Source organism: Medicago sativa, chromosome 4 (genome assembly GCF_051527215.1).
Source record: "Medicago sativa cultivar Bolivia chromosome 4, Bolivia_mono, whole genome shotgun sequence".
NCBI lineage: Eukaryota > Viridiplantae > Streptophyta > Magnoliopsida > Fabales > Fabaceae > Medicago > Medicago sativa.
In genome coordinates, this window is record NC_140752.1 from 100,746,291 (window position 1) to 100,765,531 (window position 19,241).

General features: G+C 31.8%; 2 protein-coding genes and 1 long non-coding RNA gene across 4 annotated transcripts; 1 reads left to right on the forward strand and 2 right to left on the reverse strand.

Moving 5' to 3' along the window:
- Positions 1-4,696: 4,696 nt before the first annotated feature.
- Positions 4,697-8,076, forward strand: LOC146934755 (uncharacterized). Of its 2 annotated transcripts, none has more exons than XR_015007868.1 (2): positions 4,697-5,163; positions 5,804-8,076. It is a non-coding gene; the product is annotated as an uncharacterized LOC146934755 (long non-coding RNA). The 2 variants fall into 2 exon arrangements; XR_015007867.1 differs by lacking the exon at positions 4,697-5,163 and adding an exon at positions 5,171-5,243.
- A 2,656-nt stretch (positions 8,077-10,732) lies between these two features.
- Positions 10,733-13,047, reverse strand: LOC146934757 (transmembrane protein, putative (Protein of unknown function, DUF599)). Its single transcript, XM_085706678.1, has 2 exons — positions 12,886-13,047; positions 10,733-11,413 (listed from the first exon to the last, which is right to left on the reverse strand). The coding sequence occupies exons 1-2, from the start codon at positions 13,045-13,047 to the stop codon at positions 10,871-10,873; spliced, it is 705 nt and encodes a 234-aa protein (XP_085562804.1). The 3' UTR covers positions 10,733-10,870.
- Positions 10,733-15,692, reverse strand: LOC146934756 (uncharacterized). Its single transcript, XM_085706677.1, has 3 exons — positions 15,327-15,692; positions 14,136-15,097; positions 10,733-13,346 (listed from the first exon to the last, which is right to left on the reverse strand). Exons 1-2 carry the CDS (start codon positions 15,489-15,491, stop codon positions 14,498-14,500), a joined length of 765 nt encoding a protein of 254 aa, XP_085562803.1. The 5' UTR covers positions 15,492-15,692; the 3' UTR covers positions 10,733-13,346; positions 14,136-14,497.
- Positions 15,693-19,241: the final 3,549 nt, after the last annotated feature.

The following is a 19,241-nucleotide window of genomic DNA, read 5'->3' on the forward strand; positions in this document are numbered from 1 at the left end:
TGGATTGAGATCAACTAGAACACCAAATTCAATTAAAAAAACAAACATTATAATAATTGAAGTCTATAGGGACAATTTCTTAGTCACTATCAGCATGTACCAATTATTGCATGTTGTAAGTTCTTGCCAAAAGTACTACATGAAAGAAGGAGTAAATTAATATCCAATTTGAATGCAATTAGTGTATATCTAGGAAAGATTCCCACAACAAAGTAATATAATTTAGACCCACAATAACATGCAACGTCCTTACTCATGATTTTTTTCTCACAAAAATGGCCACAACAAGCATAGTCCTTATGCCTTTTTTCCTTTTTTAAAACAGAAAAAGGACAATGCATAGTGAGATTGACATTGAAAGCACAACTACTTGCATTGCAGTATCAAGGTGATCATAAAACGCCACAACAAATGGATGAAGTGAATATAATTGAATGAACTATTGATTGGTAAGTAGTCAGTCAGTACTATAGCAAGTACACAAGAACGTGCACATAATAACATGCAAGTACCATCCTTGCTCAATGACACTTATTTTCTAATTAGTTTTTTTTTTTTTTTGGCTTATCTGTTAATTAGCTCCGTCGATATTATAAGTTAAATATAATTTTTTTTATATTCATCGAATAATAAATGTATCTTATCTATATTATAGATGAGATACATTAGTTATTCAATGAACCTAATTTTTTTTTTCTTATTATAGTTATTGGATAAATTTAAAAGAACAAATGAACATATCTTTTTTTTTTAAGGAATATCATATTTTATTTTTATAAGTTCATCCAAAAATTTATGTAATTTAGAAATTGAATAAATGCAAGCAAACTCTAAAAAATATCTTAAAATTCAAGGAAATTACGTTGGGATATTGACTTTATATATCATCCAAACTTTCAAAGTAATTTTAATTCTCATTAATTTAATCCAAATTTTTATGGTGACATTGATGGATGATTTGATCATCAAGTAAAAGTCGTTGGCCTGTTAAATAATTTTTAGTCAACCAGACACTATGTTGGTCTTATTCCTAGACCTTATTATAACAGATCCATCAACCATTCCAATTGGACACTAAAACTGATCGTTAGTTGAGTTGTTTATAGTGAGTTACATTTGGAGGAAAAACAAGCTTTTATCATTTCCCATTACTTGTTTTGGTAACGGGTGTCCTCGGAGCACTCTTTAAGCATTCTAAATTAAGTAATTATTTTTTAAAAACGTCAAACTTTTTAATTTTCAATGTACTGATTATATTAACTTTCATAAAAGTTTATCATTTAAGGTCTTTAACTAGTGTCCGGAGTATTAGTTAATATTTTCCATTACTTATTATCTTGGTGTTTTGTAATTAAAAAAATTCATTCTCCCGGTAACAAATCCTATGATTTTTACATCAACTTGTTAAATGAAAATGTCAATGAATTATATTTCTACCTGAATTTTTTTTAAGTCAATAAATTATATTTCTACCTGATTTTTTTTTATTGTGTACAATTGGATTTATTTGAGCATTTTGATGTCAAAGACCCCGTTACGAAAATTTTGGTGGGCTTAATGTAACGTAACTACTCTAGAGCTCGTATCACCATTTCTAGGAGTATAATATATAGAGCTTTTCGCTTACTATTATAAACAAAAATTAACTTTTTAGATTCATTTATTAAATGATGTATATGATATATAATAAAGATTATATACATTGTTAATTAAATAAATCTAAAATGTAGATTTTTTTTTTGTGGTTGGAGTTTAAATCTCGCACCTTTTATATATTATGCATTATCCTTATCAACTGAGTCAAGCTCCCGAAGACAAATATAAATTTTTGTTTATAATAGCAACAGAAAGGGTGTATGTTGTTTTGAAAATTAAGATACAGAATGGAACCATTTTATCATGAACGATACAATTATTTGATTTGCCACCGCAGTGAAATCTCACAAAGTAAGTAATGTATACTCTTCCACTCACTTTCTATCATAATAGTTTTCATATATCCTTCCCTACAGTAGTAGTGCGTTGTGCAGATGCATATATTCTGTTATCCTTGAAAGTTTTATTCTTATTAATTAACAAAATAACATGTCCTTTCAAAAAGATTGAATAATAATTCCTTTCAAAGATAGCATCATGCACCAATGTTCCATAGTTCCGGAACCAGTCAAAAGTTGTGAAGATATATACTATTAGCCCTTTTTTTATTCATATTCATTTTTTCTACTTCTTCCCAACAATATATTCCAGAGAGACTCAGAACAGAACCTTTTATTGGCAATCAAGGTGATGGTGGTACCAACCCCAACCAATAATCAACAACAATTAACCAGTGAAGAATCATACTATACCCAAAAAGGAAAGTCCAAAAGGTTCCAACATACATAGCCTCAAAACTGTACAGACCAGCTGCCTAAATTCTTTCTTATTGCCAGTAGATATAGTCTTTGATTCGATGTGGTGGGCCTAAATTGAGGCCAACTATGGAAAGAAGTTCTGGAGGATTTGAATGTTCTCCCACAAAATTTCTCTACATCTTTCTAAAAACATCTCATTTTTAATTATATAAATCTCTTAATTATTTTTGCGAGTGAAGTCCCATTTTAATCGATGACAAAAAATTCTGAGACCAAGTTTGGTCTCTCACAATAAATAATGCAACTTTTAGTCTTTCACGATAAATAGTTTCTTTTGTTGTATTGTTTTCATGTCATGTGTAAGTTCGTTGTGTCATTATATTAGTTGTGTGTGATGTGATCAAATTAAGAGACAATATGGTAATTGGCTATTTCAGACTGTACCAATGCATATTTCCTCAACGGACTGAGTAATCTCAAGTCACTAGCACTCACATGGACCATGATATTGCCCTAAATCCACTAAATCAAGGCCGCATAAACTAATCTAGACCACCGATACCGGATACAAGGCTAGCTTGTCCTGATCTACCATTGGGCAATCAAATCGATGAGTATTAAAGAGGGTTAATGATTGTTTTGCTGGCCAAGACATTGTCCACATGCAACTTTTTTATTTACGTTTCATCACTCGAAGACCAACTGATAATGCAACACAGGGGGCATTTGTTTACACCTAAAAGCAATTATCATGTACCAGACATTGTAAGATAGGAGATTAAGATTTAGGTGAGGAAATCTCTGTGCCGATAAAAGGTAAGGCAAAGGCTAAGACATCCGAACGAGGAAAAGTTGATTCTTTCTCAAAACTACTAATTATGTATGTGGTCTAGAAGATCTCAGGCTGAGTTAAAGCTCAGTAGAACTGAACAATGAGGCTAAAACTCACACTTCATGTTTATAACGCCACCAGCCATGAAGAGGGATAAGAGAGGAAGCACATTCCTGGGGGGAGCTGCGCACCGATGACCCTGTCAACAGATCACGTCGTGAAGGAGAAATCTATGAGCGGGACAAGAGTAGCCATAATCCTCTCAATGAGAGACACTCAAGCATTACCCGCGAAATTAGTCCAGTAAACGGTGGATATTATAGGCCACATCGTTTGACTAGTAGGAATTTTTTTTTCTTATAAATTCTGAGTTTGTAAAATTGCAAAAGACACATTCAATCAAACACATAGCTTTTACCGTTATTGTATGAAGAAAGGAAATCACAGTTGATCATAAGAATCACTTTTGAACGAGTGTATCCAAACATAACCAATTCACATTCAACTCACTTTTAACCAAAATCAATTTTTTCAAACTCAATTCTATCAAAATCAATTCTCACTACCGCCAAACCAAACACACATAGTAGAAAGAAGTGTATGTGAAATTCTCTCTTGAAATACGTGAAATATTATGTATGATGTATGTAGACTCTCCCTTGGAGCCTAGAAAAAGGATTTATCCTTTGAAACGGATATAAAATGATCATTATAACACCACAACTATTAATAATTTCTTTTTTATGGGATTCCAAATTTTTTTATGGGATATTTATTTTTAAATATCCTACTATTATTTCATAAACCCTTGTGTCAAAAAGAAAAACTATTATTTCATAAACCCACATGTCAGCTTCACTTGCTTTGACCCATGAATGAAAAGACTGTACTCCAGTTATGGACCCTACAGACCACTCACGTTAAGTGATCGAACAAGATAGATAGATGAGAATATCATTTGTATAACAGCAGGACTATAATAGTAGTTAGAAGACTTTGGAAATAAATAGACTCAAAAGAATTAGAGAAATCCTATTAATTAATTGCACATGCATGGTTGTATCAATAACCGTAGTTTTATAGAAATCCTATTAATTGCACCTGTGAAGGATAATAGCCATCAGTTTTCATTTTCTGTAAAAAAAAAAATGTTTATTTGTACTCTATTAGTAAGAAAAAACACTAATTGGTTCAAGTAAGCGATTTGGACCCTTAAGCAAAGTGGTCAAGAGTTTCATCATCAATTCTTACTTATAAAGAAAATTTGATTCAAATGAGAGGTTAGGTTCGGTCAAGAGAACCAAACATGTGTGTAACATAAATTCTTCGATAAAGATTTATCACTCTTAAATGACATTTAAAACTTCGTATTAATAACATGTAACAAAAATCAATATATATATATATATATATATATATATATATATATATATATATATATTTGACAAAAACAAAACGATATTCATTCATTCAAATCGATAGATTACATCATTCAACACCGTATAAAACATGAAGGATAAATCTGCGAACAAACTCACAACATCCAAGTTTATAGCATGTAACGACGTAATGCCTACAAAAACACATGATAAATTAAATTAAAGTGGCCGAAATACCCATGCCTCCGGATCTGCAACGTTGACGTCCAATTCTTTGATTGAATAATGGATCTTTCAATATGACTTAAATGAACACTGCAACAATACGGGAAATCAAACAACGCCGCACAAGACGACGAACAACACACCACCACACTAGGATGGCGAAATCACGAAGAAAAAACCTAGATCTATGTGAAAAATCACTTATTTAAATTGAATTAGAGAGAAAAAGACGAAGATATGTGATTTCAGGTAAACAAATTGACCTAAAACCACCTCTCAATGAAGAAACTCAGAGAAAATCTAGAGGGAAAAAACTAAGGCCAGCTTGTTGGAGACCAAATTCATTTTACCTTTTGACGTTTGCATTTAAGAGGTGAGGAAGTATCTTCTAAGAAAGGGCATGGTAACAAAACGGAGAGGAGAGGAGAGGACATGGAAAGTGTAATTGCTTTGGTACATTAGCTAGTCTAGTAGTGGAATATTATTTCAACAAAGCCCTATAAGATGGTTTCTTTTCCATTATTTCCCCTATAAATACCTGATCCTTGCAGGGCAAGAGAAATCAAACACTCCAAAGTTCCAAATTTTCTTACATGTCTATTTACGTTCCTTTTTTCATTAGTAAAGAACAATATCTAGGGGTAGAGGAGCTAATAGGGAAGAAGGAGGAATTAATGGTATAAGGTTGTTGACAGAAGATAGAGAGCACAGATGATGATATGCATTTATATATATATGAGGAGCTGCATGGAGATGAATTTTGTGCATATCACTCCTTTGTGCTCTCTATGCTTCTGTCATCACCTTCATCCTCCAATTTCCCATTTTCCTCTACTCCTCCAACATGTTAATTAGTACAAAGTTTCAAATTAAGGTCATGTCTTGATCATTAATTAATATATTGTGCAGAATTTAATGAAGTTGTTGCAGTTCTATCTGCTTCTAGGCAAATAATTAATAATATAATATGGTCATTATCTAACCTTAATATGCATTTCTTTGTTTGTTGATAGCATGAAGAATTCAGAAGGAAAAGCTGAAGAATTTATCAACTAGTGCAAGTGCAATTCATTCTATATATCCCTTCTATTTAAAGGCCTTAACATTTGCTGCTGATAATATGAGTTGCTACAAAGTATAAACCAAAAAGAGGTATTTCTTTTCATATTTGTTTCGACTATACTTTAATTTGGCAACATTAAATTAATTATGCTAGTCATAAAGTGTGTCTTACACACTCATTGTAAGAAACTTCTCTCATTCTATCAATTTCAAATAATCTAATTTATCTCAATTTTTTGTTTTGTTTTGTTGGGCTTTACCATGTTTTTCAATGGGGTATAAGATTAAGAGCATTGACTTCCACCTTAAATAATTGATACTAATTATTTTTTTTTCTTCTTTGTTTTGGTTCAGAAAAAGTCATTGTTTCTTAGTAAATTAAATCTTTCATGATATTTACTTTTTTTAATAAGTTGTAACTTTTATTTCTATAGTGCATTGTATTTTACTTTATCCTAAATTGTATTGTTCATCTTCATCCCAACTTAAAAATGTTAACCACACATACATTCAACTTGGACAGTATTGTTAGATATAGTTGGAGTTGGTTAAAGTTTGTCGCAAGTACATGTATCGTATACTCATGATAACCAACTACTTCTCCTTCTATGAAAATTTATTTATTTTTGTGACTTTAAACTTAATTTACCATATGCTTCTCAACAATCATAATCATGATGGCAATATAATATTATTCTCAGAAGCAAGAATGTTTTCAGGAGAAAAGAAGGACGAGTATCAAGGCATATGACTGACGTGTTGTGGTTGTAGGGCATATTCATTCATTCATTCTTGCTTGGGATTCTTCCAATTAAGTCAGGACTCGGATTCCCTTCATTCAATAAATTCTGCACTTGCTGTGCCACCTTATCCAAAAATTCCTTTTACAAGGATAAAGTTGTACTAATTAATTTATCTTCTCAAAAAATTTATTATGCTATGGGGACAAAACAACACCTATTTGTGTTTGGGAAATATTTATTAAGCATAGTTAAATGAAAAAACTCATTCATCTAAAAGTGTTAAAAGAGAAAATGTCCAAAAAATTTGATAGATTTTATTTTCCTGAAAAATGTTTGGAGCAAAAGTTGAAATTAGATAATACGTACGTGGGGTATGAGGACCAACTGTAAGGAAGGGAACAAAAGTAGTTTTTGGTAGTTGCCCTTTGTCACTACATGACATGCATTTGTCATTGCGCACTCGACAAGTTGATAGCCATTGAATTAAGATCATATCATATGTTAAACGTAACGTTACACGTTGAATAAATATACACATCATTGTATAAGTCATTTGATCAAAAAATCAATGGCCAATATTATTGTCAATTACTTGTGTTTGCGATGATTTTGAGGTAAAAAATAAGCAAATTCCAAGATAAAACTAACAATTTCTATCCACACGCTAAATTCCTATTACGTGGTCTTAACGAATCTTAGAAGATATTTCCTTAGATATTGTGAGGTTGGACCTAACACAATTCCACAAAATTGACATGTAAGGTGAGAATTGACTCCACCTATAAACACTTAGACTATCTTTTATTGGATATGAGAATCGTTAAAGGTTTAAGGTACCGAATTTCAACCACAATGTCACACCATGTTGTGAATGAGAAGCTTCATTATTTCAAGAGTTGAAAGTTGGTACGAAACATTAACTCAAGAACAAGACAGCCTCCCTTCTTTGATTTGATATTTGTATGTATCATTTAGAATTAGCATATGGATATCACATAATTTAGTACTTTTCGGCTGGGGATTGGTTTGGCGGTTGATATTGATATGATAAGTTACCATTATCATGTGCATGTGTCTCCAATTCAAAATTCAACTGTGTTGGAGTACGGGGTCTAGATCTAAACCAAGTGCAATGGTGTTTAATGGGCATGTTGAAAGCAACATTAAACAAGTAAAATGCTCCAATGGTGATGTTTAATGGGGATGTGGATGAAAGAGAGGATGAACGGTTTCAACATTGTTGAATCTGACGAAGTGGGACACGTGGCGGGCTGTGGTTGGACTGAAATGGCGCGTGCAGAACACGCGCGGACAACATCGCGTGAGGCTGCAGAGGGCGGAAAGAGAAAAGCAAATTTGGATAGATGCTGACACGTGCTGCTTTGTTATTGGTTGTTCGGATTTTTATTTTTTTTAATAATTGGACCTCAATTATTTCGTTGTAAATTAATTTTAAAAAAAAATATACCAAAATTCATGATTTTTTTTTCTCTATAAAAAGAGATTTGGTTTATTTGATTTGGACACAGAAAAAAAAACCAAATTTTTCACTATCTTCATTTTATTATCTTTCTATTAGCAAACTAGGTGAAGTATTAATCTTCTTTTTAGTGAAATGGATCCCAATAAATAAATTTTGTTTTTACAAAAAACAAAAAAAAAATTGTTAAGTATTTCTTTATTTTAATTTAATTATAATCGATAATTGTAATTTTATGTAATTATAAAAACAAAAATATAAAATTAAATAAGAATAAGAAACAAAAGGTGGTGGGGTAGAGTGTTGAATGAAAAAAACCATTGGAGATGTAAAAATTGAATGGGTGTTGAATTTAGAGAGAGAAAATGATGTAGAGTGTTGAGAATTGAAAAAGTGAGTGTTGAAGGTTGTTGAATGTATATGACCATTGTAAATGATCTAATTGATTGATAGGGAAATGTAAGGAACTAAATGCACGTTGCAAAATTCAATACTCCCTCCGTCCCGGAATAACTGACCTATTTTCTAAAAAAAAAGTGTCCCAAAAAAACTGACTCATTTCAATTTTCAATACAACTTTCATCATTCCCAATACAATATAACACTAAATAATACTACTTTTATCATTCCCAATACAGTATATTCCACTTTCCCCTTTATTTATACACTTTTCTTAATCTGTGTAAAAACCAAAGTAGGTCAATTATACCGGGACGGATGTAGTATTATTATGTATGGCTCTATGTTACTATTAATATGAGCTGGTAGTTCAGAGCAACAGGTGATTCAGTCACTGTCAAGGTTTAGATTCAACAATACCCAATCCATATGTGGCAATATTAATACTACTTTCTTTCTACTTTTCATTTTTTTTTAACATTCGTTCTGATCCTCATTCTTTTATTGAGTGAAATTCAAGTAAAATCCACACTTAAAAAGTAGGTACTACGTAAAGTGGCGAGACCACGTAATTTTCACTTGATAAAAAATTGAACGTTAAAGAGTGTTTTTTCTTTTTTGTTGGAAAGGGCTAGAGAGTGTTGTTAACACTCATTTTTTAGCTTATGTTTGATATTACGGTGGGTATGTTAGAATCATATCGCCGTAATTTTGATATACCCACGGTAATATCAAACATACACTTAACCATCAAAATGTCATTCTAACAACTAGTACTCATCTTCTTTTTGATATTTGAATGTAAACAAATCTTCAAACTTAGATAGGATTTTGCTAACAAGGATTAGGAATATTTAACAATCATCAGTGAAACATTATGCAATTAACTTTAGTGGCCATAAACTTGGCAGGCTATTATGAAAGTAGCCACACGAGCAGATAACTTCATTTTGGAATTAATATTGTGCGTTTGTTATACGATGATAAAATTGTTTTTGCAAAATTAATTTAGTTAAAAGTTAGTTCAACCTGAAATGATTTATATTTGGATGCATCTGTGTAAAAGTGGACTGAACAAAAAATTTGAGAGAAAATGTTCAAAATCAAAAGCTATAAATCATAACTTCAAGTTAGAATCAATTTTAGAGACAAAATTAATTTCAATTGAGATCATAGAAACATGTCAAGATCAATTTTAGGTGTCCGAAATCACGTCATCCTCTTTCAAATATAAAACCATACATACACAAGTTATAAAAGCATCTCATAGAGTTACAGGTAATCTAGGATATGATCGTTGAATAAAGGAAATCTGATTGGTAAGCATGAAATCCCCACACTTCCAAAGTTCCAGTATATTGATGGCAGATATTTCTTTTGCCATCATTCCTATTGTCAATTGTCATGGTCATGGAAATTGTCAATAGTACTGTCATTGGTTCTGTTATATCTCATCATTCTATTTCTGACAAAGCCATTCACACAAAGTACTAGTTAAATGTTTTTTCTGCCCCTCTCCAATTATTTATTACCTTTCCCAATCATTGACTTCAATACTATAATACACCCCACCCACCCATGTTTATGAAGTTCAACTATCTATACTCATTACATGGCTCTGCACATGACTAGCCATACCTTGATCTGATATAAACCAAACTAATTATGAAATCTGATTTTTTTTCTCTCCATAAAATAGGTCATTCATATCTATTTAAGCTTGCAAAAGAAAAAAAATGATATTGCTAGTTGCTACCAAGAGCCCTTGGATGAGAAAGTTCGAGTCTCTTTCCGTTTAATCAAAGATCCTAGGCTCGAATCCAGGTTTGTTAATGCAGAAGCGTTAAAAGTCTTAAGGGTGAGCTTTGTTGTCCATTGACCTTGTCCTACTAGAGAGATTAGTCTCAGCAGTTGAGCAGGATAAAAAGGATATTGTTGAATCATACCCCCTCTAAAAAAAACAGTAACAGGTCAAAAACATCTCCAACATATAAGGCACGTTGTCAACAAATATCTGTTTTGGATCTTTTCCAAAAGTTAGCTTAAAGAATAGGAGAATCAGAGCATATATGAGTAAAACTTCAATATAGTGTGCCTTATTCCAATTCAAGCATTGCCTGTAAAATCCAATTCTACTCCCATGGTAATGCTAATGTTAAATAGCTTTGGATTTTACTCCAAAAGGCAAACTTTTATGACTTTCCTAGCACATATAAACCCTGTACAGCCTGATAATTTTTAGCAACGTGAAACATAAATGCAACTTCAATACTGATGACTATCATTAGAGAGATAATAATTATAGAAAATCTACATCTGAACTTGTAGAAAAATTACTAGAGATAAAAAGTATCATAGTTACTATCAAGTTGAATAACAGTTACATATATATGGACCTATGCTGCTGCTGCATCCACTTCCTCAGTACTTTCCCTCTCCCTGAAGGACTTAATGTGAAGATCCCTTGTGATTTGAGTGGTTGTATCCAAGAAGTACAAAATAAATGATGTGAAACAAGAACAAATAAACATTGGTATTGGCCCATAAATCCATAGGACAAGTGGAATTGACGTGTAGAAAGCCCTCAAACCAAGAGACCAAGAATAACTTCCACGGTTCAATGTTTTTGCAACATATTCAATAAAATCCTTTTTGCCTTTGAGTGCAGGTGTATTGATTAAGAAACTCACATGTGCATAGTATCTTATAGACTGCATATTACATAGAAATGCAACAAGGAAGCATAACGAGATAGAAAGACGTTTTATTGAAGAATTAAGGGAAGTTTTGTTGCCAAAAACTAATTTGGTCTCTGTCTCATTGCTTGCAAAAACTCCAATTAGTGAACTTAGTGTGATTGCTGTTGTAGCTAGTAGAGTAGATGCCATTATATTGTTGCGGATAGTTTGAACAGCCAATACCCCATTTTTCATTGGATCCTGAAAACAAATATATGCAATACAAGATAACTTTTTTTTATCAAAACTGTTAGTGGGTTTAATGGCCAGAAATCTATTGAATACAATGCGCATAATTCAAACCAAAACATAAATTGAACAAAACCAGAAAAACAATTAAAACAGTAGCAATGATTAAAGTATAGATAAAAGAAGATGAACACCAAGATTTTACGTGGTTCGGCCTTAGAGACGAAGCAACAAGGAATTTACTATAAAGAGATACAAGATCAAAGCCAATATGATAGAGTTCCTTTGGTCTCTTGCTTCCCATTGTTGAGGAAGAAAAAGAATCCTCCAGCCCCTTTCAATCAATGATGTCAACTGCAGATTGTTAATATTTTGCTACTCAATAGTGCTAAAGCGCCGCTATAGCATCTATTTGACAATATATAGTACTAAAAAGTGTTTCACGGAACAATTGCAGTTTTTCCAAATTCCAATAGGTATATCGGTATACCGTTGCTATAGCTAACATTGCTTTCAATACTATAATTTCACTTTTCCCTTTGATATCTCGATCTCTAATTTTGTTTTTCACGAGTTTACATGAATTGTCTCGTATCACAGCCCAAGAGTTTTTCCAGAAAACTACCAACGCTGGGTTCCAGTATGCTACTTGTATAAACCACTGAATACAAGCTTTGAACTATAACAAAATAACATAGCCAGTTACAACATTTATGGCCAGTAACTGTGTGTGACAGATTTGTAACAGAATTATAACTAACTGTAATAGACTTTTCTAAGTGTTCCAGTATGCAGCATTACTGCTGCTTGTATTAGATTTTGAGACACTCAACAAAAACAATCTGTGCAAGCAAGACTTATGAAAACAACTTTATTGGTTCATGTTTGAGATCATGATATGCCTTTGACAAAATTACGGTACACACTCTAATTCTGTCAAACTTACCGGTAGTCCAACCAATCATACACATAGATATGTATAAATATGTCTTATTGGGGAGTTCGGGAGAGTGCTGGGAGCAATAGCAGGTCAATGCTTCAGGACCACAAGAGAGGGAGATGCCTCACCTCTCTTATATATTCAACATTTACCCATTCACAGGCATATGAGACCTAACCACTTACACTTAAAACCCAAAAATATGTATGTGAAAAGACAGCTCAAGTGAGGGGCTACAGCAATATATACCACGTCCTCCGTCCCACAATGAGGGGCTACATAGTTTATTGTTTCACATACACCAATTCTCAGTTTTGACCTTTAATATTTTTAATTATCTATTAGGAAAAGTTATAAAAAGTAAAAAAATATGAAGCGGTAACATCGTATAAAACAAAATATTATGCAACAATAACTAACATGAAGTGTGGTAAACTAAAATTCTATCATTAGATACCTAAACAAAAGATAAATACAAAATGTTAAGGATTGCCAAATGTCAACAGATAAAAACAAGAAGGGATAGAGAGAGAGGAATACTGACAGACATCATGAAAAGAGTCCACTGGTAACGAGACTGAGCATTCAAACCAATAACAGTGCTAGAAGGGTGTCGGATTATAGTGTAGAGAAGCCAAACATGATAAATTAACAACACCAATATACCAACAGGAATCAAAACATAATCCAAATCCTTTATTTCCATCTTCTTCCTCTTTGCTTTGCTTTGCCTCTTCAAGTCAATTGTCAAACCTCAAAACAAACTTTACCTTTCTTAATTTTTCACCACTCACTCACTCAGTAACCTTATTGTTACCAACCACTGAAAGTGTAGTGCTATGCTAATGCTACCCCACAACACAAAACTCCAAAAATGTGATGAAATTCAAATTAGTTCCACCTCATTATCACACACACACACACACACACACACACGTAGTGACTTTCTTTGTCTTTTGACAACTACACATGCACACTTGTACAAACTTGTCTTCTTTTCTTCTTCTACAAAACAACATGTAACGTTCCTAGTTAAATAAAGATAAAGACTCTCTTCTCTTGTTCTTTAAAGCAGTAAAGTTGTCCGCAAAATTAAAATAATAAAAATCCATCTTATTATATCAAATCAAAAGGGGAAAAAAAAAGTAGGAAAAAATGGATCTATGCAGTGCACCACGTTGTCCAATTGTGTCTGAATTTGACTGTAACAGACAAAACAATTTGAAATTGGATTACAGATAAGATGCAGTTATGTGTGTTCACAAATTATGATGGCCCACTTGTTAAACAATTCCAAATGGGTGGTGATGTGATGACATTGGCATATCAATATTAATATTAAGCAAGCGTCCATCACATGTTTGGTGGACCTAATTTTGGAAAAAAAATTAATTCATTGCTTTTGTTTTTTAGGCAAAGATAATCTTAGAAAATTAGTGATGTTTGCATTTGTGTCATCTTCAAAACCATTGACTGCTAAGTGATGTTTTTTCTCAATATTCTCTAAAATAATAACCTTATTTGGATTGACTTATTTGAACTAATCTACTAAAATAAGCACTTATTATGAGACTATTTGAAAGACCTTGTAAAAATAACTTATGATGTGTTCAAAAGCAGTATGAAATAACTTACACCTTATATCAAATCAAAGTAATTTGACTTTATTTTATCTTTTTGTTATAGAAATAAATATCTTATACATAAGCATTTATACGATCACCGCTTAATTAAGATGTTTATCCAAACGGAGGCTAAATGCAACCGAGTCATGAGCTATATCTCATAGCATACCTCTTTGCCAAGCATGTAGTTTGAATCACAGGTCAGACACTCCAGAGGTACAACACAATCTTAAAATCAATGAAGCAAATGATTGAACCGTCATATCATCCTAATAAATAGCATTACCAATTTACACAATCTTAAAATCACTTTTAGTAGAAGCTCCAATATTATTCTCCAGAGGTACAACACACATGAATGGGTGACTTACAACAAATGCAAGGGCACCTTAGATGAATTCTACAACCATTAACAGTAACCTAAAATTGACAACATCCAATCCAAGGCACATGTTCATATAGTACTTATTAACAGAATCATACACAAAAAGAACGCCAAAACTGTATGTATTTGCTACGAATATACATCAATTATACATTATCATCTACAGCTGCTGCATTTTGAGCTAAATTGTTACCAGCTAAAGGAAAATAATCAGTCGCTACTGCAGATTCTACATCATCAGTCTCCTTTGTGAATGAGTCACTATGAAGATCCCTTGTGATTTTAGTTGTTGTATCCAAAAAGTACAAACTGAATGATGTCAAACAGCAACAAGCAAACATTGGTATAGGCCCATAAACCCATAGGAAGAGAGGAAATGATAAGTAAAATGCTCTCAATCCAAGGGACCAAGAGTAACTAGCACGATTCAATGTCTTAGCAATATATTCCATATACGCCTTTTTATCTCGGAGTGTAGGCGCGTTGATTAAAAAGCTGACATGACAATAGCATCTTATAGACTGAACATTGCATAAAAATGCAACAAGAAAGCAGATGGTAATCGAAATGCGTTTGATCGAAGAAGTACTTTGAAGTATGGAAGATGTATCATCAGAACTCCACGAACTACTAGCGAAAATTCCAATGAGTGAACTTAGTGTGATTGCTGTTGTAGCAAGAAGAGTAGACGCCATGATATTGTTGCGGATAGTTTGGACCGCCAAAACACCATTCTTCGAGGGATCCTAAAGATATAGCAATTGAATTAATGGAAGAAATACATGTGCAAGCAAGATCAAAAGAACCAAAAGTCTACGAGACGACGTTAATGTTATAACTTTAATTAATACTAATAAAGAGTACTAAAATTCTGAAATAAAATGATTTCAAATTACTAACATGTAATGTAAGATTGCAGAATCAAAATATTCTAACTAAACAATCAAATATAAAGGTGTAAAAGAACTGACTCACACTCATCATAGCATGAACCCATTGATGACGAGATTCGGCGTTAAAGCCAATGACAGTTCGATGAGGTTCACGCATGATAGTGAAGAGAAGCCAAGCATGGTACAAAGAGAACACCAATAATCCCAATGGCACAAACACATACTCCAGATGCTCATTGTTCCCCATCCCACCAAATTATTACTTGGAACTGGAATATCTATGTTTGGTTAATACAATATTCTATGGTAAGTGAAAATTAAGGTAATGTTTCATTCATGTGTGTGTGTCTATATATATATATATATGTACCTAGTCATGAGACCAATCCAAAGACATCAACCTTAGTAAAACCAAACATGAGATTGATACAAACCAGTTTTTCCAGTTGAAATGGAAGATTGACCACAACTTATTTTTATTTTTGCAAGTAGCAACTTGTTGACAAGTTGATAGTGTGGCATTACCCAAAATACACTTGTCATAATTTTATTGTCACTTGTTTTGTGGAAAAGCAATAGGGGAGACAATGATTCTTTATTAATATATTTATATTTTTTTAAGGGATTAATATATTTATATTATTAAGGTAGTTAAGATAGGATGATATAATAATAATTAAAAAGTTTATTAGTTTATTTGTTGATAAGTAATGGAGTAATAGTTATATTATCATACTTAGTTCATTCATTGTATTGTTGACTAAGTGATAGTGACAAAATATATTTTGTCCCCACATCAACATGTTGGTGGCTTTTAGGGTACACAAATTGATAAATTTGTGTACCCATACACAAATGCATTATTAGCCATAGATCTATAGTATTAAAATTCAATGAACCAGATTTTGCTAGAGCAATTCAATGTACTTCTTACTTCTTTCCTTTCCTTTTTTATTTCTTCTAGTGGCACACATAACATTAAAATATTAAACCATTATAAAATTTATTCAAAATTAAATGTCATTCTTTTAAATCTGAACCGTTAAAGCTGTAAATAGCAGTATTCTTTCCTCTCTTTTTTTTTTTCCAATGGTACACATTAAACTATTATTTCAATTATTAATTTTTTGGATAGAAAAATTATAATATTTTTCCTTCTTAATCAATGATACATTTTTTGTTATGTATTCTTTTTTCTTTTTCTTTTTTGTTATTTTGCATATTCATAATAAACCTCACGGACGAACTTTAATATGTATTCATTAATTTTGGGGTGAACTTTGTTACATATAAATTTATTTTTTATTTCTTAAGAGAAAATTTATAAGGAAGATGTACCACTTATTAAGAAGAAAAAACTTTATGTAAAAAAAAGAAAAAAGAAGAAAAAAATTAACAATAGTTTTGTAAAAGAAATGAATTCGGAAAAAAATTTAAGTATTGAATTATTTTTTTGAAAAGAAAATTATTCAATTATTCTTTTTAATAAATAAAATTATTTAATTATTAATCTGTAAAAAAAATTGAGTTTGACACTAACACCAATCAAATATACCCTAATTATTTTTAAAACAAAATTAATTCATGATTTTTTTTTATGTATATATAAGTGCAACTTTTATTTCCTTGAAGACTCACTAGTTCACTACTAAATTGACATTCTTAAATCTAAGCCATTGGATTTTTAAACTCTTGAATCAATGGTAAAATGAGCATTTGTGTATGGGTACACAAATTTAAGCACTTGTGTACCTTAAAAGTCACCCAACATGTTGCCTTGTTAGTATCCTTTCAGACGTTTGGATGGCCGAACCGTGTATTCCGTGTTGTTATAACGTCACGATAAAAAAAAAGTAAAAAATTCTTTAGATTTATTGAATATTCTTTTTTATTCTTTTTCACTACCAAAAAAGAATATTTGATTTATAATATTGACTAAATAAGTCAGTTATTCAATAAATATAAAAAGTTATTTTTTTGTTTATAATAGTGACTAAATTAAATAGAATGATAATATTTTAGAGATATTAATTGTCAAAAAATGTTTTTTTAGAGATATTGATAATATGCACATGTTCAATTGCTAATAAAAATAACACTTTTTAAATTTTTAAAGATCTAAACTGGAATATATTGGATTCCTCAAATGAAAATTTTAGACACTTTACCATTTTTTATATATATAAAAAAGGTTTAAATGTGTAATTGGTCCCTGCACTTTGAACAGATTTTGGCATTGGTTCCTGCACTTTTTTTTGTTTGGCATTGGTCCCTGCACTTTGTAAAAATATTGGCATTGGTCCCTGCACTTTTTTTTGTTTGGCATTGGTCCCTGCACTTTGTAAAAATATTGGTATTGGTCCCTGCACTTTGAAAAAATATTGGTATTGGTGATACGTGGCATGAAATGATTGGGACCAATATCAATATTTTTCCAAAGTGCAGGGACCAATACCAATATTTTTACTAAGTGCAGGGACCAATGCCAAACAAAAAAAAGTACAGGGACCAATGCCAATATTTTTACAAAGTGCAGGGACCAATGCCAAACAAAAAAAAGTGCAGGGACCAATGCCAAAATCTGTTGAAAGTGCAGGGACCAATTACACATTTAAACCTATAAAAAAAATAAACATTTACCATATTTTACTTTCGTTGGCTTTTGTATTTGCACATGCAGGTTTTTTTTTTGGAAATGCTAACAAGCACTTGATAAGAAACTTAAAGTAGTAACTTTATCTTGGAAATTGTGCATTCAACTTATTGAAATACTCCCTCCGTTTTAAAATGAGTGTCGTTTTAGATGTTTACACACATATTAAGAAATGCAATGATTAAGAGAAAGAGAATGATTATTTTACCAAATTATCCTTATTAACTATTGGTTAGTTTTAAAAGTAATACTTTGGAAGTAGTGTGCAGAGTATTAATTGAAGGGTACAATTGAAAAGAAAAAGTTATTATTGCATTGGAAACTGAAAACGACACTCATTTTGAAACAATTTTTTTTGGCTAAATCGACACTCATTTCGAAACGGAGGGAGTAGTAAAAAGCAACTTTTTTTCTACATGAAATTTCACAATTATTTCCTCTTTTGGTTTAAATGTGTAATTGGTCCCTGCACTTTTAACAGATTTTGGCATTGGTCCCTGCACTTTTTTTTGTTTGGCATTGGTCCCTGCACTTTGTAAAAATATTGGCATTGGTCCCTGCACTTTTTTTTGTTTGGCATTGGTCCCTGCACTTTGTAAAAATATTGGTATTGGTCCCTGCACTTTGAAAAAATATTGGTATTGGTGCCACGTGGCATGAAATGATTGGGACCAATACCAATATTTTTCCAAAGTGCAGGGACCAATACCAATATTTTTACAAAGTGCAGGGACCAATGCCAAACAAAAAAAGTACAGGGACCAATGCCAATATTTTTACAAAGTGCAGGGACCAATGCCAAACAAAAAAAAGTGCAGGGACCAATGCCAAAATCTGTTGAAAGTGCAGGGACCAATTACACATTTAAACCTTCCTTTTTTTATTCCTTAACCATTGCTCTAAGGGCATTGGTTAGAAAACCCTTTTTTTTTTTTAATAAAGCTATGAAATGATATAAATGCAATCAGGAGCTGCTGAACCTCTTACATCAATTAAACCATATCAGTCCTAGAGTTATTTCATAATAATTAAAAGTTGGGTTCTTTCAATCCACTATCCGCTTTGAAGAACTTTATATTGTCTACCTTTTAGTGGAGTAAAATTTAATAATTTTAACTTTCGAGTGAACTACTCAATTTTGTGATGATTATTATTTAGAAAAGTACTAGTAGATTTTATATAGAGAAATGATATTTGTACATTTATTTTTTGATAATTTTTGACACAACTATCTCTCACATACTCACATGTTTATTCTCTTTATTCTTCTTTTCATTGTTTTTGTCCAATAAAAAGAAAAGAGAAGTAGTTGTCACAAGAGTGTTGTATAAAATTGATTGTATA

Coding starts and splice junctions, on each gene's coding strand:
- LOC146934756 (XM_085706677.1), bottom strand. CDS start 15,491: ATGGGGAACAATGAGCATCTGGAGTATGTGTTTGTGCCATTGGGATTA. Junction 15,098..15,326: donor GGGTTCATGCTATGATGAGT/GTGAGTCAGTTC, acceptor CTATATCTTTAG/GATCCCTCGAAGAATGGTGT.
- LOC146934757 (XM_085706678.1), bottom strand. CDS start 13,047: ATGGAAATAAAGGATTTGGATTATGTTTTGATTCCTGTTGGTATATTG. Junction 11,414..12,885: donor GGACTCTTTTCATGATGTCT/GTCAGTATTCCT, acceptor ATTTGTTTTCAG/GATCCAATGAAAAATGGGGT.